The following is a 23,936-nucleotide window of genomic DNA, read 5'->3' as shown; positions in this document are numbered from 1 at the left end:
ACAGTAAACCCCCAATATTACATGGAGATTTACATTTTTGACATGGGAGAGGAGTGGGGTGCAAGGGGGATTATTACAGGCTGAGAGAGGGAGGAGCATGACAGAGTATTCTAAAAACACAAAAAAGAGAAACTACACATGCACCGCCCCCTCGGAATCCACTATAGGCATCACACACAGCATTCATTTTGCCAGAGTGTTAGTGATGAGCTGCTCACAGTTTGGCAATGCCATGACAAAAACTACTGTAAAGAATTGCAAATACTAAGAAAAACAGTGTTGACTTTAGTTTCAGTGTCACCTCTTCCATTTGGGACAAAAGTCAGGATACACATGCATAAACGTTATCCAAAGTCCACATCTTGTTCATATAAAGATTACGTTATAAAACTGCTAGTAAAGATCTATGTACCTGAAGTCTGATGTCATGTTCATGTTTCCTTTTCATGTCATTAATGTGCCATGCAACCCGCTGCATTGTATCAATGGCCTCAAGGACAACATCATAACCCTCTGTATCCTTATCCAGGTGGTTGGATATCTCCTGAAAAATTTTAGAAATAACATCATAACATTACATTTCTTCCAGCATTTTCATATAGCCTCATATAACACAGTCATGCCTAAAGAACCACTTTGTTGAGATGTTTTCCACTCTAAAAGGAAATGTATCACCAATTCTTTTACTAATTAAAACCAGAGACTGAGATATATATATATATATATATATATATATATATATATATATATATATATAAAATATATATTTTGATAATCTTTTACTCGCCTGTTTTTATTAACAAAATTTTTTTTTTTTAATTATTCTGAGCCGATTCTGCCAACACAACATCTTCATTTAATTCTTTCGGCCAGAATTTCCGCTACGGCAATTCCATAGTGTGAATGGTGCAGCAGATTCCCATTGAAAACAATGGTAGGCTGCTAAACTGTTTTTTTTCTGCAGTTGAATTCCACTCAGAAAATACGTAGTATGAATTGGCCCTTACAGTGGCCACATGGACAATAAGAGCATGTAGTCTGGAGTTGACCCAAAGGCTTCTTATTTGGAGAGTGTCCTGGGCATGCTCTATGACCTGTGAAAAAGTCACTGTGCTTGAAGGGAGAGGAGGGGAGCATTAACATCACCTATTGTAAATGATGCATCCTGTGTTATCTACATATAGGAGATAATTAGGAAGAGACTGCTGAAAACTTCTCTCTACAGAGCAGGAAGTATCAGCTTAGTTTTAAGCTTAGTGCCCAAAGTGAAAACAGCTATATCTTACAAAATTCCCCAAGGGTTCCCCAGGGGTGGGATTTTGAGATTAACAAAGTGAAAACAGCAACATTTCTGCATTATTTTAAAATATAGATAGTAAAATGGGAAAATGCATACATCAACATCATAAAGGTTACTGTCATATAAAAAAACAACACAACGTTCTGATCAGGCAGGGGATCAGGCCAGGTCACAGTGCTGAGACCCACACTAATTGCTAGATATAGCCAGGTATAGCATTAGGCAGCATTCTTTAATCCCCGACTCAAGTGCTCGACACTTGTATGTGTATTAGTATTATTTCTGGCAATACTTCTATAAAGGTTTTATTTTTCTTGCTTTATACTTTACACAAATGATAAGTCTATGCCAAAAGATACAGAGTTGTCTTGAGTGTATTGGAGGTGGAATCTCCTAAACCTTTTAGCAATAATAATAAGCAAACAATGACTTGCCTTTGGTCATCAAAACCATAAACCTATGTAATCAAGATCACAACTCTCACTGCCGGCCACACCTAATAACTGATCTCGAGCCAAGATGTCTTCCCTCCCAGCCTTGATTTTCATTTGGCAAAAATGTCTAAATATCATCAATCCTCCATTAAAGGGGTACTCCGGCCCTAAGACATCTTATACCCTATCCAGATGATAGGGGATAAGATGCCTTATCACGGGGGTCCCGCCGCTGGGGACCTCCGCAATCCTTCATGCAGCACCCCGCTATCATCACGATCACGGGGCCGGAGTATCATGATGTCACGGCTCCATCCCCGTGTGACATAGCATGGTGCTGCATGAAAGATTGCAGGGGTCCCCAGCGGCGGGACCCCCGCAATCAGGCATCTTATCCCCTATCCTTTGGATACGGGATAAGATGTCTTAGGACTGGAGTACCCCTTTACCTGCTCTCTTGTGAACACTTACATGCAGCAGCAGATGGTACTTAAGGATCCTTTGAACAGGTTTCAGAAGGTAGGATCCTAGAGGAAGACTATGTTGTAGGACTTCTTGTCTTTCTCGGAAGAATTTTGCAATAATCTTGTTTCTCATGCATTCAGTTAGCACAGCCACAGACCTGTAAATATACAGCAGTAGGTTAAGATAGGTGTGTTAACCTTTTAATCAATGACAACTATAGGAAGTGCTGCAGACAAGGAACCATCACAGTATTATTCTTTTTACACCATTTTTGAGGATCTTTTTAAAGGAAACCAATCATCAGATTTTACCCTATATAATGCTTGGTAAAGCGTTATATAGGGTAAAATTGTTGTCCTCACCATCCCCGGGGGACGCTCCTGCCTTCAGGGATGGTGAAGATATGAAGTTATAAACTAGTCACCGCCGCCGCCGTAAGTAGTCACCTGGGCGGGGAGCTCTTCTCACCTACTCCAGTTCTTCGGCCGGCAGCGACGCCCCTCCGCTTGATTGATGGGCCGCGTCATTGTTCCGCTCACTGAACAGACAAAGCAGAGCGATGACGCTGCCCATCAATCAAGCGGTGGGGGGCGTCGCTGCCGGCCGAAGAACGGGAGTAGGTGAGAAGAGCTCCCCGCCCAGGTGACTACTTACGGCGGTGGCGGTGGTGACTAGTTTATAACTTCATATCTTCACCATCCCTGGGGGCAGGAGCATCCCCCGGGAATGGTGAAAATAAAGATTTTACCCTGTATAACGCTTTGCCAAGCGTCATATAGAGTAAAATTTGATGATTGGTTCCCTTTAAGCATTAAAAATGATGGGGTTTTTTTTTTTTTTTTTAGACTTTTTAGAGCTTTTTGATTTCTTATGGTTTCTTTTCGTTACTTATTTCAGTTTTTGGGACCTTTTTAGTGTTTCTTTTGCAAAAGCTATAGCTCCCCAAGATTTTCATTCAAGATGTATTTTGAGCCATTTACAGCCGAAAACACACGCCAAAATACCACCATATTTTGATAAAAATTTTACAAAAAGTCAACACTTCATTTTATGACTGTAATTAAATTATGTAAGAACGTTTCTCACTTAGTTCAATAGAATTCATTGGGATAAATTCAGTGCTTATCTGTGAGTGTTTTCCGAGCCATAAAAATGGACATTTTGGGGACATTTTATGGCCCAAAAACTGTGTGGGAGCATGGTTTTGCTGTTCTAGAAAACAAAACATAACATAACACTGCTTAGAACAAGATGTCATATGTATAGGCTCAATATTACAATATGCCTATATACCCAAGCTGTCCTCAGCAATCTAATGTATTTATAACCATAACCAAATTACCCAAATGCACTGCTGAAGCCTATTTATTGGCACCTTTTGGAACAATAACAAATAATAATCATGTGACTCTCTCTGAAATTTTCAGCATATTCAGGTTAATTTTCCAAGAAACAACAACTGATTGTTATTATCTTGCTACTAAATTAACAGCAAATCTAAATTAAAGATAGCGAGATGGTGAAGACGTACCTGGGATAATTTGTGCAGTACTGTGTGTAGATGTGGAATTCTTCACTCTGAAACGAATAGTTATACAATTATTATAATCATATATTATAATTTTATCTATATAAACAGTGTCCAATAGTTAGTAGTTTAAATGGACTGTAGTTAGAGGGTGAGATGAATAGTCCAAAATTACACCAGTAATGGTTGAATCCTAAGATCTTAAGCTAAACAAATTGTCCAATGGTAGAGCTGGTTTACAAAACATTAGTAGATAGGTGAATGGGTCCACACAAAAGGGATTTCTAACAAATCTGCACATGTGACCTGCCAAGTTTGTTGCAGATTCACTTTAAATTTCAACCACTGAATCTGTGACAAATCCTCAACAGAATAAGCAGGCCATGGATTTCAAAATCTGCAGCTTTTTTATATTTCTGTGTGGAAAATATTCATAGCATGTGGATGATATTTGTAAAATCGAATCCACAACACATTTTGCCTTTTAGAATCCAAAAGGTCACATAAGCAGCAATTCCACTACTTGAAGTTAGCCTTATACCCCTATTAGAGCGATGGGCACACGTGTGGTTTTAAACAAGAGCCGATCTTGAAGATCAGTGTTCGTTTACAAAACCTATCACAAGACTGGAGGATCGCATAGAGAGGGCCACATAAGCAATCACTGGACTGTTTGTGTAACCCTCTACTTATATCTGTTGTGAGCTGCACACCCCCTATTATACTAGGAGATATGCAAGCGATGAGCAATGCTTTTATAGTGGGTTAAAATAACACAATCAGATGAAGCAGGTTTCCTCAGGAACATTGCAGTGTTTATGCGGCCTTTCTTATGTGATCCTTGAGTCCTGTTATAGGCTGATCACTGGCCTTATTACACCTTCATGTAATACGGCCCCTGCAGATCTTCAGGCATGAATAGGATCCCCTTAAAACAGAGCAACAACAAACAAAAAATATCTTATCAGTGAAATACTATTTCTAGTTATCCGTGGCTTTTGGAACTTACCTATGTACACAAACAATCCCACTAAAACAAGCCCACAGAAAACAAAATGATCCCAGAGAGCGCTGATTTACATAGATAGTCTCTGTTCTATAGATGGGTAAAGGCCCTTTTATACAGGCCAGTTATTGGGTGATATAGTCCTAAGAACGCTTGTTACCAATAACTGACCAGTGTAAAAGGCAAAAACTTGTAAACTGTATTCTAGATCGGTAGGGGGTCAGCACTCTGATGTTGGACAGTGCCAAAGACAAAGCAGCAAGGTACATGTTTGATCACTTCTCCATTCTTATCCTATTTGTGGTCTTGCTGCTGATGCTCCCACCTATTAAGTGGCAAGTACTTGAATGTACAATAGCCCTTTAAATGTTTTAATCTTGGGTACCTAGTTATCATGAAATATGTATACTCTACATCAGGACATGTATCCGAACCCAAAACATTAATATCTGGTCATCATTCTGGTGCCACGTGCAGTGGATGGGCCCTATCTGTTACACAAATGGTGAACAAACAGTGAAATGTGGCCTTTGTTGTGTGTTGACTTCATTAGAAACAATGTTCTTATCTTTAGTTAATGATTTGTGTAATAAGTCTGTCAGGATTTAAATCCATTAACACTCTAAAGATAATCAGATTAAAAAGAAAATGTATAAAAAACAACTTACGTCTCCCCAAAGATACTACATAATTGCACAATCTAATGTGTGCACTCAGCCCTTACTAAAGAAGTGATGATGACTAGAGCTGGCCATACATCATAAACGTTCAGCCAATGGCTATTTCTTCTGATCCCCACATACACATGCATGCTTGGTCGAGCATGCATATATTCTGACTTGGGGAGAAAGCGATTGCCAGATACGATAGCTTCCCTCTGGGAGAACAGTAGGATGGGGCATTTTGAAATACAACATGCCCAACATGTCTCTCCCCCAACATCTGCCATCAGGGCAGTGATTAAGGATTATATTGTAGGCCAAACCCATCAAAATAGTCCGGTAGAACTAGGTTGACACTAAGTAGACAAATCTATGTACAATATTAACACTACTATTTTCTTCCAAAAAAAAATAATTGATCCTGAACAGAAAAAAAGGTGTAGTCCAGAAATAGGAAAAATAATCAGCTTCTGTTCTATTGAAGCAGTGACACACTTGTCCCTTAGGCCATGTCTGGTATAGTAACTCTGGACAATTCACCTAAACTGCAATACCCAACTACCTGAGTCTACAGACACAGCGGCGTTGTTTTTGGAAATCTTTTTTCCAATAGTGGACAACCACTTTAATAGGGGTCACACACACACACACACACACACACACACACACACAGCATTTTGAGCCAAAACCTGGAGTGGATTTTAGAAGGAATAATCAATCTGAAAAAGAGACTAACATCTCCTCCAAATCAGACAAAAATGATCTTACAGATGTGATTTATAACCTTACAGAGGTATAGATCATCATTAATAAAACCCAGTAAGTTCAAATTTTAAGGAATAAGAAGTAAGGGGGTGATTACAAGGCTTTGCAGTACAGCTAACCACATTGTGCATGTTCAGATAGAAAAGCTAAACCATGTACATTTTTGCTCAAGATGAAATTTCTTCCAAGCAGTTCTGCTATTTCTCTGTGTTTTCCAGGTCGGCCATTGTTCAATTACCCATTGCCCTACCTTACATATATCAGCTGTTTGCTATGAATATGTACATAATGGCGGTGTAACATGGTACAATAGTATGTAGTGCAATGTATAACTTTCATAAGCAAACTTTCAGTATTGCTAGCTAAGGGAGTATAAGTCAAATACATTACATTTTCTTCTTAGATAAAGCACTGAATTAAATGTGATAAACAGTAAAAGAGCAAATATCATTAGATTGTTTAATGTATGCCTTATATTACTTATTGGGTAGCAGAAGTATAAAGGGCAAGATTCTGATTCTATAAGATACAATAGGCCGACAATAATTCAGCATTTACTGTTATGGTCAATTCAAGTTAATATATTCCTGCAGGATCTATCATTAACAACACTGCAACATACACTAATACCCCACATTAATATCCCACCAAAGTGACCAAAGAATTAGACATCTTTAAAAATCCTAACACAATTCCTGTTCATTTCTAGCAGGGCAGCAATATCCACTGGGCTTCATGTCTTCCCAATACATTTGGTGGCAGCAGTGTCATCTGCCTTCTTCCAGTATTACATACTGTGATTTATTTATTTTTTAACGTCCTAATATTTTCTATTGTACATGTAAAAAAACTATATATAACTATTTAAAGAGGACCAGAGGATGAAAGTGTTTTTTCATGTAAAGTTGTGTCATCCCTTTGCATATTTTACCATACACTTTATTCAAAAGTTGGACAAGACTACAAAATACAGCTAGACTGGTCGACTGTCTAAAATGTATGGGGGACCTCCAGACTCAGATAAATAAGAAGTGTGAAAGCCTGGGGGTGTAGGGTATATGGGGTGTAGCTGTGCGGTAATTAAAGGGTAGTTGATTAACCCTTTCTATTCGTGATGCCAGGGTGAGGGCTCCTCTGCAATACTTGTCCTACCGCCACCCTGCCCAAGAGCGATAGGGAGGTATGGAATAATTGAATGTCCACAACCGGAGAGTTTGCTGAAAACAGTCAAAACTTTTACTGAAGATTTTATGCAAGCTTCATAACCGGAACAGTCTCTATACAGGCAAAGTCTCTCAGAGATTGACAGTGGTTGGGACCTCGTGAGTCTATTGAGCTTAGGAAGGTAATTTTTGCGGTGATCCACTGAATTTAGGGGTTTAGATTCGGTCCAGTACTCATGCTAGCTTTAGCAGGGATTGAGATTTTAACTCACGGTTTAGTTTAGGCTGAGGCCGGCAGGTTTCTGGCCTAGCTTGTCTTTGAAAGTTGCGCAGATCCCTCCTGCTAGTACGGCATCCACGAGAGCAGCAACCCAAGAGAGCGATCATTGTCTGCAGCTCCCTTATATGGGCGGGGGCTGGACTTAAGCTCATTGGTCCAATACTTCTGTCAATCATCTTTACAAAGGGTTATGGGTAAACTTGTGACCCAAGGACCTCCAAAAAGGTCCTCCAACCTACCATAGAGGAATTAACATAGTCACATGACCGAAGGTCCTGCGACGCTACAAAGGTAAGTATACTAATATGCATTATATTAAATATAGACATTATTAAATATGTACACATAAACATTATAAAATTAGAGAAAGAGGAGGCGACTAGGGGCCGGGGGACCCTGCCTGAATGTAGTAACTTTGACTTTGGGGACCAGCATACAAGGTACGGTAAGCAATACGGTACCAGGACACCACAGTTCTATGCATTTTTCATAATTTCCATGGATGGGAGTGGTGGGAGCAGCATAGATCACGGTGCTATACTCTCCCTTACATCTAAAAGAATTACAGAAACTGTGTAGAACTGCCCACTCTGCAGTTTTGTGATCTCAGATCTCTGGCTGCTGAATATAGGTGGGATGAGGCTGGGGCCCCCAGTTGTAGAAACAGATGTGGGTCCCATAGGACCCGGTGATAAACCATACAGGTCCTCGATAAGAACAAGTCTTTCTTATCTACATGTGTTGTGCAGGTGACCACAATCTCTCATTCCCCTTTATCCACTATCTAAGGCTGCATAGACACTGATTGTTTGGACTACTGAAAAAAAAGAAATCACAAAATATTTTCCCTGCATTATCGAACAGTTTCTATTGAAAATAAAAGGTAAATAGTTATATAATGACTATGTAGTACTGTGCGAAATGCTTGTATGCTATGTATATAGTTTGCTGAGGAAACATCGTAAATCTTACCTTTGAAACAAAACATTCTGCAATTGCAACCGGGTCATTGTCACAGTTTTCTAGGTCTTGGAGAAGTTCACTGAGGGAAAAAAAAGTAGCAAAATGAATGCTACAATTCTGAACTTTGCTAAAAATATAGCTTGACCTTTATTTTGGCACTGGTGGTGTGTAACCATGTGGCCAGTGATACATGTAACATTACCAAATTCTTGAAACTATTTATACTCATCACGTATCGACGTACCTGTTAAAAGTGTAGATATCTTGTATATTTCCAAACAGAGCTGATCGATCTTCTGCTCCTAAGGAGAGTCTTGTTTGGTCAGAGATGCAGTTGAGATAATCCTACAATAAAACAAATAGATAAAAATTACATTTAAAGTAAAAATTTATAATTTCTGATCTAGAAAAAAAAAGAAACAACAAATATAGATTATGGTAAATGAACACTTATCCAGAAGAAGAGTCAAAATGTAACAATATTTAGCAAATATGTGAAATGTGTTCTTCTAGATATGGATTCTCATTCTATCTGTGGCTATTCTCACAGATGACCTCCTCCTGTCTTTGTTTCAGTCCTGTATATCATCCTTAATGTTAGTACAGTGATGCCTCAACTTACAATGGCCTCAACATACAATAGTTTCAACATACAATGTTTTTTCTGGACCATTGTAACTTGAAACCAGACTCAACATACAATGTACAGACAGTCTAGATCTGTGAAACGTGTCACAACTGGAGGAACTGACCAATCAGAATGGGCATTTTACTGGTAAATCGCCTCTATTACTGAAGTGCATGCACTGACTGGCTGTCTGGTAACGCCCCCTACAGTACAGGGAGGAGCTACAAGTTCTGTACTACTCCTTACCTGTATTACTGAAGTGCATGCACTGACTGGTGTCTGCTAGCGCCCCCTACAGTACAGGGAGGAGCTACAAGTTCTGTACTACTCCTTACCTGTATTACTAGTGCATGCACTGACTGGTGTCTGGTAGCGCCCCCTACAGTACAGGGAGGAACTACAAGTTCTGTACTACTCCTTACCTGTATTACTGAAGTGCATGCACTGACTGGTGTCTGGTAGCGCCCCCTACAGTACAGGGAGGAACTACAAGTTCTGTACTACTCCTTACCTGTGCCAGGGTTAGCTGCTCCTTTGGACACCAAGTAAGGGCGGCTCCATTTGGGACACTGTGTACTGTATAGGACCCTGAAGAAGCTCCTGTCCTCTACATAAACCATTGTTTCCCAACCAGGGTGCCTCCAGCTGTTGCAAAACTACAACTCCCAGCATGCCCGGACAGCCGTTGGCTGTCCGGGCATGCTGGGAGTTGTAGTTTTGCAACAGCTGGAGGCACCCTGGTTGGGAAACACTGACATAGACAGTGATTTACAGCTCCCAGCAGATCTTTCTTACTTTTATATGTAAGGACTTGCTTTATCTGTATTAGTTATCTACTTAATTTTCTTTAATCCTCACTTTTTCCTATTTTTGGATAATGTTTTTGGGGCTTCCGAACCAATTACCAGATTTCCATTGAGTTATGGTCTCAACATACAATGGTTTCAATATACAATGGTCGTCCCAGAACCAATTAATATTGTAACTTGAGGGACCACTGTATTAGGGTCTCCACTATAATAGACTAGGTTAGACTAATCTAACCTCAAATCCTGTCTCTTTTTGTTCCAATATGTTCCATTACTGAGGTATTCATGTTGAGTTAAAACATATGGTCGATTTATTTCTAATATGTACAGACTGGAAGAATATCCTTTTAAAACCAAGCAAATAATGTCAAAACAGCAGTCAGACAGTGACACAGATGTATAGTTCACAGTTTTTCCTGTTTTCATTTTTACAGCGCAAAACAAAATACAGCCTTTACCTTCAGGCATAAACAAATACTAAATAAATCCTGATTTTCCAGGGCTAACGAAACAGAAATCTGCCATACCTATACAGTCAGCTTACTACCAAGCACCCAACAGTCATCACCATGGGTTACTTACACCAGACAAATCTTCCCTTTGAGGCACACTCCATAACGCCATCTCTCATCAGAGTTTCCTTACAGCCTCAACTTGCAGACTAATTTACACCTAGTTTTAAAGGGGTACTCTGGTGCAAAATATCTTATCCCCTATCAAAAAGATAGGGGATAAGATGTTAAATGACTGGAAGTGGTGACTGGAACACGGAAGCGTGGAGCTCCCGTGTTTGTGATGTCATGCCACACCCCCTCCCATCATGTAGCCATCACGCCTCCTCCCATAGACCTGAATGGAGGGGCGTGGTGACTGTAGCCGCCAGTCATCCGGCATGGAGCGGAATTGGCTCCGTGCATGGATAACCAGGGTGCTGCTCCTGCGATTGCGGGGGTCCCCAGTGGCGGGATCCCTGCAATCTTACATCTAATCCCCTATCCGTTTGATAGGGGATAAGATGTTTTGTGCCAAAATTCCCCTTTAAAGCCCAGCATCTAGTGTCTTCAGCACCTGTGCTGATCTGGGCCACACTGAAAACCTGGACTGGCCCAGGAAGTGGATGAAAAGCCTCAACCTGCCTTTCATCCTGTAAAAATCCAGGCCTTAAAACAAGACTTACCAAAGTCCTTAGAAAGCTAAATCTTTCCAGGGATATTAACTATTTCTGTCTTACTCATATCTGGCCTAGCTTTTCATGAGATATGTGCCTCCTGAAACCTGGTAGCTACATACAACAGTTACCTTGGAGAAACGTAGCGATCCCTGACCACCATTCCTGTCTCTGCCTCACAAGACATATAAGACATATAGATATGAAAATGGATTTTCTGGAATGGACAACTTTTTTTTTTTTTAAATCAAGTAGCCTTCTATTGCAGTAAGTAGGTGGCTAAAGGGCAGGTTGATCAATGTAGCTACTAATAACCACTGTCAGGCTTTGTATGTACCCAGACTAGGATTTTTTGGGCCCACCACTGGATATTACTTCACCCTTCATCAATACAGATGTATAGCCATTTGAAAATCTTGTCCAAAATAACACAACTTATTGTACCATAGCCTAGGTCTACCAGATGCTCCTTTGGTGCTATGGTGGGCAAGTCTGACCATGTAGATGGTTATCCTCCAACTGCAAAAAGAAAATGCACTGAAAGCTGCAGTGAAGTGAAGGTTTACCCTGGGGGGCTAAACAGTTCTAACCTTCCCTAGAACTCTAATTTGACCATACAAGTACAGTAGTAACTTTCAGACATTTACAGTTTTGCTCCCCAAGCTCTGACTATGCTTAAAGCAGAGAAAAAGTGGTATACATAGTATAAATATACTATTTCACACTGGGTCTTTTAACATCGTAGTACAAAAAAACATTTCTTTTAGTTCTTGCTGCTGAAACATTTTGATTTCACCATGTAAACGTACAATGTAACTTTTTAACTTATGTGTGGGAAAGAGAAAACAGCGCATTTTCCATCAACAAGTCGCTATGTGCTTAGACTCATTTGGCAATATAGTATATACTTACACCTGTGAGATTCTGCCTAAAGCAACTATCTTCTCAAGATCCCATGTCTGCCTCTGAATTATGTATGCAAAGTTAGTCAAAAGAGATTCCCTAAGGGCTAGAGTCCCATAGATGCCCTCGCTTGTATCAGGCTCTTTTCTGAAGCGCATACCGGTTTATAGCAAAAGATTAATAGGTGAAAGGAAAGACACATGACATATTCCAATATACAATGCAAAATAACAAAAACAGAGCACACGGAAATAGATATTTAGGATCCAATTTCACTTACACAAATAAACTAAGTCTGGAGGTCTCATAAATTGTCAAGTTACAGACTACACAGTTTTTTTTTATTATTTTTATATTATTTATATAAGTTGAGCCATCTGTAACATGTGATGTTACTATAGGCTAGCTAACACAATTTATTTTATTCACAGTCACTGTATAGATCATCAGTTTCCTGTAAAGTCACACACTAAGTCATTAAGTTTTAATTAAATGTTCTTGTGACGTATGGTATGCTGCCTAAAATTGGTAACAGCAACTATTGTCCATCATCTACTCCAACATCTCATGAAGACAAGTTAGACAACCTCCTCCTTGAAAAGATCGATGCCCCAAAGATCAACTGATGGCTGCTGGTTCAGCTCCTGGAGCTTCACTATATATTCCCCTGCAGAGAATGTAGAACTACACTGTGCCAACCATTCAGGTGAATGGCTGACCATGGAATACTTGGGTTGACCGGGCCTTTTAGGTCTTTCTTAGCAGCTCCCTACAGCTCCCTACTGTGACTTATAAACAGAGGACACAGGAGCCACCCTCTTATACTCATACAGGTTTGTCTTTATAAGAAACCCCTTAAAAGAGATAGTAAACCTTTACACTTCTGGTATGTGAAAGTCTCTGGTGGATTATTCATTAGTAATTATGAGCCATGACTATCAAGATCATGGTAATCCCTTTTGTCTCTAGGGCCATGGGCAGTTGCACAGGCAGCACATGAGATATGCAGACGATACAGAAGAATTCACAATCCAGCACTGCTGAAATATCCTCATGTATTGAAAATTACATGAGTTGAAGAAAACGCACCACCGTGCTTCACACCGCTCAGCTAGAATGGACGCGTTGCGAGCACATCAAGAGCACGTGCTCGAAGTAAGAGTTATTCTTTATTGTCTGCAACGTTCCTCACTTGGCCAAGTGAGGAACTGGTGCATGCACAGCAGAGGTGAGCGGAAGATTTTCTCAGTTTTATACTATTTTTTTTAGCATTTGAGATATTTCTTGTCCACACAATCTTTATGGTTCCTCAGTGGGATAAGTGTCCACAAAATCATGACTATCTTACCTATCCTCAGTTCTTAACCCTTCAGAAATGTTTCTATGCATAAGTAAATTGAAAAATTGACATTTGGAGGGGGGTGTCAGAGGGGGTACCATGTCTCCTTATGGAGACCACCAAGCTTAAAAGGCCTTAAAGGCCAGGCAATGCTCCCTGGGGAAAAAAATAATGCAAAGTAGCTTTCCTCCAGAAGGAAGAAGGATAGCTCTAGTTCCACCTAGAAATCTATCTTTCTTAATTATTTGTCTCTTTAAAACGTTTTGTCTGTTTTGCAAATAAAAGAAAGCTTTTTTACTATTGTATAAGTTGGCCTCTCACTATGTGTAAATCACCAAACAAGATTGCAATAGCTTAAAAGGGGTACTCCAGTGGAAAAAAAAATTATAATAATTTAAATCAACTGGTGCCAGAGAGTTAAAACAGATTTGTAAATTACTTCCATTTAAAAATCTTAAAAGGAAAACTGTAATGGTCCTTTGGATAGGGGATAAGTTATAGATCACGAGGAGTCTGACCGCTGGGACCCCCCACGATCTCCTGTATGGGGTCAGGCCAGTGCGTAGGAAGGGGACGTGTTTTTCCCCAGCATGACGAGGCGGCCGACATGCCCACCCATATATCCTATAGAGATACATGGAGGAGGCATGCCATGCAGGGATGAAATGCTCCCTTCATGCACACTGCTGGGGTCCCGTACAGGACATATCGTGGGTCCCAGTGGTCGGACCCGCCCGCAATCTATAACTTATCCCCAAATCATAGGGGATAAGTTATATACCACTACAGTTTTCCCTTTAATCCTTCCAGTACTTCTCAGCTGCTGTATACTACAGAGGAATTACTGGGAAGGGTTAAGATTTTTTAAAAAGAAGTCATTTATAAATCTGTTTAACTTTCTGGCACCAGTTAATTTTTAAAATAATAGTTTTCCACTGGAGCACCCCTTTAAGACTGATTTTCTTGGTTAAGAATTCAGATAAAACTTGTTGTAGCATAAAATCCATATATTCATCATAGACACCGGTCGGTCATGTGGACCTTAGTTGATCTGACTCCAACCTACCACCAGCTGACTTAAAATAAATGAGAATTAATCACATGACTATGTCACACTTGGCAAGGTAAGTTGGAAAAATGCACTCAGTGTATACAGATGTAATCACACATCAACATATAAGCACCGACATAAGCAGAAGAGTAGCTTATATACATATACCATATTGGACATCCTCTTCAGGAGTTTGTCCGGTGAAGGCTGCATTCCTCTAATACATAAACTATATACAAGGCCCTAATGGTGGTGTGCCCAGAAACCCACAACCCTACAAAGTAAAAAGGTGCATTTGACACGGACATGCAATTTAGTATATTCATAGCGGCACATCGAACGCCCTCCTCTTCCTGCTCCTGTTTGTTTCTTCCATATGTAATAAAGCTACTTCGAATAAAGTATCAGGTTGAACGACCATCAAATCTTGCTCAGAGATCCGTCATATAATTCTTGTGCTTAAGAAATAAGTACAAGACCAGGAATTTCAAAAGGGGATGTAGAAAACTCGACAAATACACTTGGGGGGAGATTTATCAAAACCTGTGCAGAGGAAGAGTGGTGCAGTTGACAATAGCAACCAATCAGATTGCTTCTTTCATTTTCCACAGGCCTCTAAAGAGGCCTGTGGAAAATGAAAGAAGCAATCTGATTGGTTGCTATGGGCAACTACACCACTCTTCCTCTGCACAGGTTTTGATAAATCTCCCCCTTGGTGTTGAAATCGGAGGCAGCTGTAGGTATTCAACGCTATGGGGACTCAAAGGAACATAAATATAATCCCTCCTTACAGTGTAGTGTTGCCCCAGCACCACCTGTTTTCTACTTGAACTTATGCAAGTAACACCTCAAGGCAAATAGTGACATGAGTCCTCCCAAATGTCTGAAGAACATAAATAACACTTGTGTAGGTTGTCTTAAATGACCACTTAGAACAAAAGGAGGAGATGGTGAGAAAAATCATTATCAGCAAGAGCACCAAGGTTAAAGATACAAAGATTAGAAATGTAAGGAGAAAAGCCAATTAGAAGACAATACGCCATGTATTTAAGGATACATTTCCCTACAGGAAGTATTACATGCTGTGACATAGGATATTAACCTCTTTGTCATGGTGCTTTCTCATGTAACAAGTTCAGCTTTTTTTTCGTAAGGAAAAAAAAAAAAATTAACCCTCAACTGACAATGCATAACACACACATACATTATCCATCCATCCATCCATCCATGACAGATCTGACACAGTATGATCCCCAAAACAACATGACTTATCACAACAGGGCTACAACACCTTTAAAGAATTTTCAATCATATATAAAGCAGCCTAAAGGGGTCTTCTAGAACAGACACCAATGGCCTATCCTTAGCATGCTTACATTTGCTAAAACGGTCTAATTCTTTCACAGTGTAAACTTAGTATAGACAGTCTGCGAATGTGCCAGATTTATGAAAGTGGCTTAAGCCACACACTTTGAAGTAAGCCACATGTGGTAGCCTGGCGTGTAGGGTATATGGGGTGTAGCTGTGCGGTAACTAAAGGGTGCTCGTTTAACATAGCAAAAAGTCAATGGAAATGGAAAACCAGCTCACCACCATATGAGTTCTTGAACAGAGAAGGATTTCAAATGTAGGTAGGAAGCACGGACAACATCCAACCGCACGTTTGGAGTGAAGACTTGGGATGAAGAAAGAGGTCAAGGTCCAGCTCCCAGAAAAACGGATAAAATGCAAAATTTTAATTCAAGACATTAAAATTGAGTGAACAAAAATAGAGGGGGGAGATAAAATCATAGCAGAAACGCCAGGCGTTTCTGCTATGATTTTATCTCCCCCCTCTATTTTTGTTCACTCAATTTTAATGGCTTGAATTAAAATGTTGCATTTTATCCGTTTTTCTGGGAGCTGGACCTTGCCCTCTTTCTTCATCCCAAGTGCTCGTTTAACCCTTATCACTCGTGACGCCAGGGTGAGGGCTCCTCTGTATATGCTTGTCCTATCGCTAACTGTCCCAAGAACGATAGGGAGATGTAACAAATGATTGTCCACAACCGGAGGTTTTTAGAAAACTGTCGGAAATTATACTGCGACTTTTATGCAACATTAAACAGGAACAGTCTTTGTACAAGAGCCTATTACGATCCTGACAGTTTGTTGGACCTCATGAGTTCTGAGCTTAGAAAAGGAATAAGTGCTGTTCTGCTGGATTTAGGGGATTGAGTTTAGGTCCAGCAGTCACACTAGCTTTAGCGGGGATTGATCTCGTAACCCACGATTAGATTCAGGCTGAGGCTGGCAGGCTTCAGGCCTAAGCTTGTCTTTGTAAGTTGCACGAAACTCCTCTCTCTCTGATTGTCCGGCACCCAAGAGATAACGCTGCTTGCTTTGCAGCTCAGGAGCAAGAGCCAAGAGCACAAGAGAGTGATAATTGGCTGCAGCTTCTTTATATGGGCAGGGGCTGGCCTTAAGCTCACTGATCCATACCATCTGTCATTCACTTTACAAGGAATTATGGTCTAACCATGTGACCACACACGAGACCTACAAAGGTCCTTCAACACACCTTACTATAATTAACATTAGTCATATGACCTAAGGTCCTGCAACACTATATAGATAATTAAATATACAATTATTTATACATGTAAACATTACAGAACCATATAAGAAAGAGGAAACTAGGGACTATCCCACTAGGAGGATGCTACTGGAACGAAGTAACTGACTATGGGGACCACCACACAAGGTATGGTATACGATACAGTACCAGGATACAACACACATCCCTGTAGTGAACAATGACAAAAAAAAAAAAAAACACACACAATAAATGTGGTGCATTGCACAGCACGTGAACAAGTTTTTGATAACACTGTGCCAGAATTCTTGTGCCTTTTTAAAGGGGTATTCCAGGATTTTTTTTTATTTCACTATGCTACAGGGGCTGTAAAGTTAGTGTTGTTCATAATATAGTGTCTGTACCTGTGTGTGACGGTTTTCTCACAATTCTGTGATTTTCACTCCAAAATTTATTTTTAACAGCATTAAAAATGTTGTCTCCCAGGTTGCAATGTTGTTTTCCCAGGTTGCAATGCGGCCGAGACCTGACTCACTAGTCAGCTGATGACAGGGAGCCTGTCTGCTTCAATGGGTGGAGCGATCGCTTGGTGGGAGAGAGATCAATCTGCAACAGCTGTAGGCACGCTGATTGAAAACCACAGGTCTTTTGAATGGATGAAGCTCATTTATGTTTCAATGGGTGGGGTGGCTCTTGTGTGGGAGGGAGGAAAATGGAATTATGGGATTTGTAGTAAAAAAAAAAAAAAAAAAGAAAAGTCAAACCGGAAATACCAGTTCACAAAAAGCTAACTACAGCGTTATGGTCATCTCACAACATAGCCATTTAGCCCCAAGACAAGCGCAGATCCTTCCTAAGCATTTCCATTACTCCTGCCAGGTACGTACTAAAATCACATTATGGAGGATAACCCCTTTAATAGTAAATCTAGAGCAGTGTACACAAGTGAAAGAAGGCTGTATTTTGTATTAGACCTATTCTCACATGACCTGAAGGTAGTTTATACATTGGCCCAGAGTTATCAATCTGTACGGTGTCCATGTTGGGACATAGCCATAAGTTAGTCCTCCGTCAGGTGAAGCGGCGTCCCGTCTCCTCCCTCAGGCCAATCGCCGTCAGGAGTCAGCTGACAAATGGCGGCGATTGGTCTGAGGGAGGAGGTGGGATGCCGTTTCAACTGACGATGTCCTAAAATGGACACCCTAAATCTGGGTTACTGTGTATTCACAGACTTCTCTATAAACCCGATATTGGAACAGTATCCAGCTTGGAGCCACTGTCCCTGTAATTTAGTTTTAACATCATGAAAATTGAAGGAGTAGGTGCTGGTTATAAAATCATATATAACATATTCAGAGCAGACTTGTTGCCTGGAAACCATTTCTGTCCTTTTTCGCAATTTTTTTTCCGTCGCACCCATCTCTATTGCTCCTATCAGAGGAAAGTAAAAATATTAATAGAAAGTAACCAATGGAAGAAAACCTGTCTGATCATTGCCTGACCAGACACTGTATAAACTTCACGCTCACTGCTTAAACAGCTGCACAAGGAACGTAGAATAAACAGATCAGGATTACATAGGACAATGACTTCACACTATTATTTCCCTTCATTTTCACAGTACGGCCGTCTGTATCCATATACTGAAGCAATAGTGATCACATTTTTTAAAAACAAATTAAATAGAAGTCCAGACTAAATCCTTCAAAACATTGCTATAGCTACTTAAGGGAAAAAAACTGCCAAAATGGCATTAACAGCCCTATAAACTGTATAGTTGTCATTAACCATTATTTGAGAGAAACTGGTTGCCTTGCTTTCAATACAAAACGTATGCCATGCTCATTTAGGCATTACAGCCGGCATATAAAGCCATCCACTTGCTGTATTCGGTATATAATATGCCCATTTCCCAGGATTTTATATAATTATATACAACAATAAAAGATGCTGTGACTTTGCTCCTGCGATCGCCACTAAACCCAATTCTGCATCATTAAATCAAAAAATATTAAGTGCCAAGTCAGTAACCAGAAAAAAAAAAACCTGTCTGCCATTACTCTCTAAATAATATGACAAAACTAAACCATGAAATAAAAAGAATATTTGTGAAAGGGAATATGTCAAACTTTATTTGCTGTTAAGAGATGCAGATGCCTTAAATCAGTGGTCTGAAACTGTGGCCCTCCAGATGTTGCAAAACTTCAACTTCCAGCTTGCCCGGACAGCCAACGGGCCAAAATGCTTACGTGCTACAGCCTGGCACTCCTCGTTGCTTGCCCTCACCTTCCAGCCCCAGCTTAACTTATATACAAGACACAGTACATCAGTCAAGGAATGGCTAGAAGATAAGTGCAAGTAAGTAGCTTGCCCTTGCCTCTTGAGTGAGAAAAATTAAAGCGATTTTATAAAAGTTGGACAACCAGCTCCAGGTAGGGTTCAGTTTGCTTTTACACCCTAAGGGTAGGGACATGGAACGGATCTGCAGCGTATTTTACACTGCAGATCTGCCAGTGACCCGACCCATGGTGTGCCTCCAGCTGTTGCCACCCCCTACCCCGTCTCGCCCCGCCCTCGGCCTGCTCGCAACTGCAATCCGCCGCTCCGAGCAGCCACACAGGGGCCTAAAAGTCGCTCAATGCACTGCTGTTTACTCAGATATCGCAGAGCAGCAGCAATGCGCATGCACACGACGACTCGCAGGCCCCTGTGTGGCTGCTCTGAGTGGCGGGTCGAAGCTGCAAGCAGGCCAGGGGGCAAGGCAAGACGGGTGAGGGTACCAACCGTTGGAGTCACACTATGGGTAGAGTCACCGGCGGATCCGCAGTGGATCCGTGACGTGTGACTCTACCCTAACAGTTATCCAAAGTGTCTGCAGCTCTTAGCAGCAAATACAACTGACAGATTCCCCTTAACCTGTTAAGGACGGCGGGCATATCCATACACCCCCGTTTTAAAGTCATTAAGGACTGAGGGCGTATGGATACGCCCGTGAAAATTCCGGTCCCTGCCGCTAGCCAGTACGGGACCGGATCGGGATGCCTGCTGAAATCATTCCTGAGACCCCCCCATGTCGGCGATCGGAGAAAATCGCATGTCAATTCAAACATGTGATTTTCTCCAATTCCGGCTGATCGGGTCTCTGGTGACTCGATCACCCGGAAACTAGGGATGATCGGAGTTGTCAGTGACAGCTCCAATCATCCTGAGGGATAGGAGCGAGGTCACAGTGCTGCGATCTCGTCCTATCCTCTGCCATTATTCAGAACTGAGTTCTGACCAATGGCAGCACAGGGCAAGGGGTTGCCATGGAAACCCCCCATTCTGGCCACCCCTGGATGTCGGGCAGAACGGGGGGGGGGGGGGGGGGGGGGGGAGATGGAGGCCTGTACCAGAGGAGAAGATGCGTGGGGCCCGGCGATCATCGCAGACATCCAGTGGAGATCACGGCTCAGGAAGGGAATAGACAGTGGGGGGGGAGAAATAAAAGTGAAAGTAAAGTGATCTTTACTGTGGCAACCACTAGGAAGGCCAGACTGCAACTCCCAGCATGCCCAGACAGCCATCTGGGCATGCTGGGAGTTGTAGTTTTGCAACTTCTGGAGGGTCACAGTTTGGTGACCACTGTTACAGTGGTGCCCAAACGGTAGCCCTCCAGATGTTGCCAAACTACAACTCTTAGCATGCCTAGATCACCCAGTCATGTTGGGAGTTGTAGTTCTGTAACATCTGTCCCTTCAGATTTTGCAATTTTCATGACATTTTTGAAAATTGCTGCTCTACTTTTTCAAAAAGTAAAAATATGTCCATTTTATGATGCCAACATAAAAGTGGACATATTGTATGAGAATAAAAATAAAATTTATTTGAAATATCCATTTTCCTTACAAGAAGAGCTTCAAAGTTAGAAAAATGCAAAATTTTCTAAATTTTCATGAAATTTGGGGATTTTTCACCAATAAAGGATGCAAGTAACGCCAACAATTTACCACCAAAATAAAGTAGAATATGTCACGAAAAAACACTTAGAATCAGAATATTCAGTAAAAGCGTTTAGAGTTATTAACGCTTAAAGTGACAGTGGTCAGAATTGCGAAAAAGGGCTCAGTCCTTAAGGGGTTAAAGATGTTCTGCAGAGCAATAAAATGTTATCTGAACTGGGCACATGATTATTCACATTAAATTTGTAGAGAGGCAAGGTATGGTGCATAAAGACCATGTCAGATTTTTTTGCCATGAGAAATTACAGCTTGGCCTACATATTTTGTTGCTTGCAAGTGACTGTAAAATAACAGAATTATTACCACTGTGATATAACTTTAAAGCTGTGATTGATTTTTTTGTGATGGTCCCAACAATGCTTGAAATCTAATTTCATGCAAGGAAAGAACATCAAAGAGCTTTGCTTAAAGGGGCTATCCGGGCAAAGACATCTTATCCCCTCTCAGCCCCGTCCCCTCCCAAAGACATGGATGGAGGGGACGTGGCTTGACATCACGAGTGAGCGTAGCGTTACGTCTCCGGTCCCGGAAAGAAAAAGCTGTCCGAGACTGGAGACGCAGCCTTTCAAAGAATGCGGGTGCTGCATGGAGATCGCAGGGGCCCCTGCGGTGGACCCCCCACGATCAGACATCTTATGTGAAATTTAACAATGAAAGGTTCACTTTAGCCAGTGGGGTGATCGCTCTGATCTGTGTGTTCACCCCGGCATTTATCAGCATATTAATGAAGGGGGCGGGCCAGCGGTGTAATATGGAGTAGGCAGTGGAGCGGGGTGAGCTGGCTCCCCACCTCCATTGCACAGAGCTGCGCAATGCAGCAGAAAATTACTGCAAATACTAAATGGATTTACGTAAGTGACCCCTCTGTATAAAGCTGTAAACTCGCACTATAACTCAATATATGATGTTGAATTGTCGGATTCTCTTTAATGCAGCAAGCTACAAACCAGGTTTGCAGGTAGTCCTACTGACTGGAATATCATACCAGTTTAATCATGAAAATAGTGTGGTCACAATTGTCCTTTTGAAACAAGGAAACATTATTACTAAGGCTTCTCTCTGTTTTTAAGCAGTCAACTAGACACAAGTTCTATGTGAGTCTAAAAGGTCCGCTTTCATTTGCAATTCACATGAGCCATTTTAAACTCTAGACGAACAGCCAGAATCATTTTATAGGACTTGAGTTCAATATTGTAACAAAAGCTCCTGTAGGGCCTCACACAGTATGCGTGTAACATTACTCCGGCTCACACTTGGTGGTTATTTTCATTACATGTAATGGAAATCCTATAAAAACACAATATTTTGACTGTGGTTGCCCAGCACTTTCATGTTATTCCCTCTTATTCGGAAGTTCATTCTCTGGGTATCCAAAAATTCCTCATTCCTTGACATTGGCTGTCTTGGTTAAAAATACAAAAAATAAACAATGACAGATTGCTGAAGTTTTTCCCTCAATAATACAGATCAGGAGGATTCTTTTTAACTTCTGCACATTTGCATTTACATAAAGTAAAAGTTCATTAATAGAACACATATCAGTACTAATAAAAGCCACTAAAAAGACAAATGGAACATATATTGTTTCCAAAACACTTGCTTCAAGAGTGGGTTCAGTCATTCGTGCAGGAGGTGCCTTCTGTGGCCAATGTTATTCACTGGGGACTTATAAACTCCCTTATATAGACTGTTCCTTTAATTAAAGCAAAGTCTAATGTCTAAGGCTCCTTTCACACTATATTATTGTTCCGTTTTAGGAACTTACGTCAGAAGTTCCGTCACTATATCGGGGAAAACCGGTTGTTACAAAACCCTTGACGGCCGTGACTAAATCGCATTGCAGCCTATGGGGTTTTGTAACTGCCCGTTTGCACCCGTATATGCCCGTAATTCCTTACGGACGTTATATAATGACGGGACATCGTGGCGGAAAATTTACTGCATGCATTCAGCAACAGGAATGGATACCATCAATGGAATATAGGCAAACCTTCTACGAAATGTTTTTTTGCAGAAGGGCGGTCATGGGAAAGCAAGAAAACCTATTATTCCAGTAAACACACAGGATGGCTCTCGCACAGAGCAGTGATACAGTCATGTGAATAAAGCTTGGATCGTAGTCCAGCACTAGATATGCTTTCACAAAAATGTATAACCACTAATATGAACACCAGTGATATCTTGTCCATCTTCAGAATGAGGATATTCAGAATATTTAGAACATCTCTATCATGGTACTAATTGGGGTGAAGATCGCATCCTCAATGCCCCAAGGATTATGATAAAGTAGAAAAACGCAAATCTTAAGGCCTCATGTTTGGATCATGCATGGACCCTTTTGTCTATTCATTTCTATGCACTCTAAAATGTAGCTTCCTTCTATATGGAGATCAAAAATTATAGACCTACATTTCCAAGGAACCTTCTAGATGGACAGGTTGATGCCCAACATGAGTGTCAATGCAGAGCCACATTAACACTTCTATCATTGCCAATTGCATATTTTCTGTTGAAATGGGGAAATGTGTGGCAGACTAATATGGTTGTTATTTGCCAAATGATCCCAGTGATCAGTCAATGAAATAAGCAATTGCTCATTCGTCGGCTGATTGATGTTTTTTGTACATCAGGCAATGATCGTTCCTTCCCACCAAAATTTCAGTGCAGCTCAAATATGAAAAAGTGTACGGCCTTATTCACATGAGAGTATTTCAATCCAAATTTTGCTCCAGTACTAAAATGCCAAAACCAGGAGGAGAAGGTTTAAAAACGCACAAAAACTCCAAATCTTTTCTTTATAAATTTTTCTCCTAGTTTTGGATTACACAATACTGACACAAATACTGGCACATGAAAGTGGTCTAAGCTTAGCATCACATCATGTTTAAATTCCAGA

General features: G+C 40.9%; 1 protein-coding gene across 11 annotated transcripts in view; it reads right to left on the bottom strand.

Moving 5' to 3' along the window:
• The window catches only part of PLEKHG1 (pleckstrin homology and RhoGEF domain containing G1), a 247,112-nt gene that overhangs the window by 34,875 nt on the left and 188,301 nt on the right, over positions 1 to 23,936 (bottom strand). For 10 of the 11 annotated variants that reach the window (XM_056567337.1, XM_056567336.1, XM_056567340.1 and 7 more), the window contains 5 exons: positions 8,811 to 8,911; positions 8,576 to 8,645; positions 3,731 to 3,777; positions 2,206 to 2,356; positions 413 to 544 (listed from right to left, as the gene is read on the bottom strand). In XM_056567337.1, coding sequence (XP_056423312.1) covers positions 413 to 544; positions 2,206 to 2,356; positions 3,731 to 3,777; positions 8,576 to 8,645; positions 8,811 to 8,911 — 501 coding nt within the window. Of the gene's footprint in view, positions 1 to 412; positions 545 to 2,205; positions 2,357 to 3,730; positions 3,778 to 8,575; positions 8,646 to 8,810; positions 8,912 to 14,770; positions 14,983 to 23,936 lie in introns of those variants that run through there. The other variant, XM_056567344.1, reaches the window with a different exon arrangement.

This window comes from Hyla sarda, chromosome 3 (genome assembly GCF_029499605.1).
Source record: "Hyla sarda isolate aHylSar1 chromosome 3, aHylSar1.hap1, whole genome shotgun sequence".
Lineage (NCBI taxonomy): Eukaryota > Metazoa > Chordata > Amphibia > Anura > Hylidae > Hyla > Hyla sarda.
Note: the sequence above shows the minus strand (reverse complement) of the source record. Positions and strands in the feature narration are given on the sequence as shown.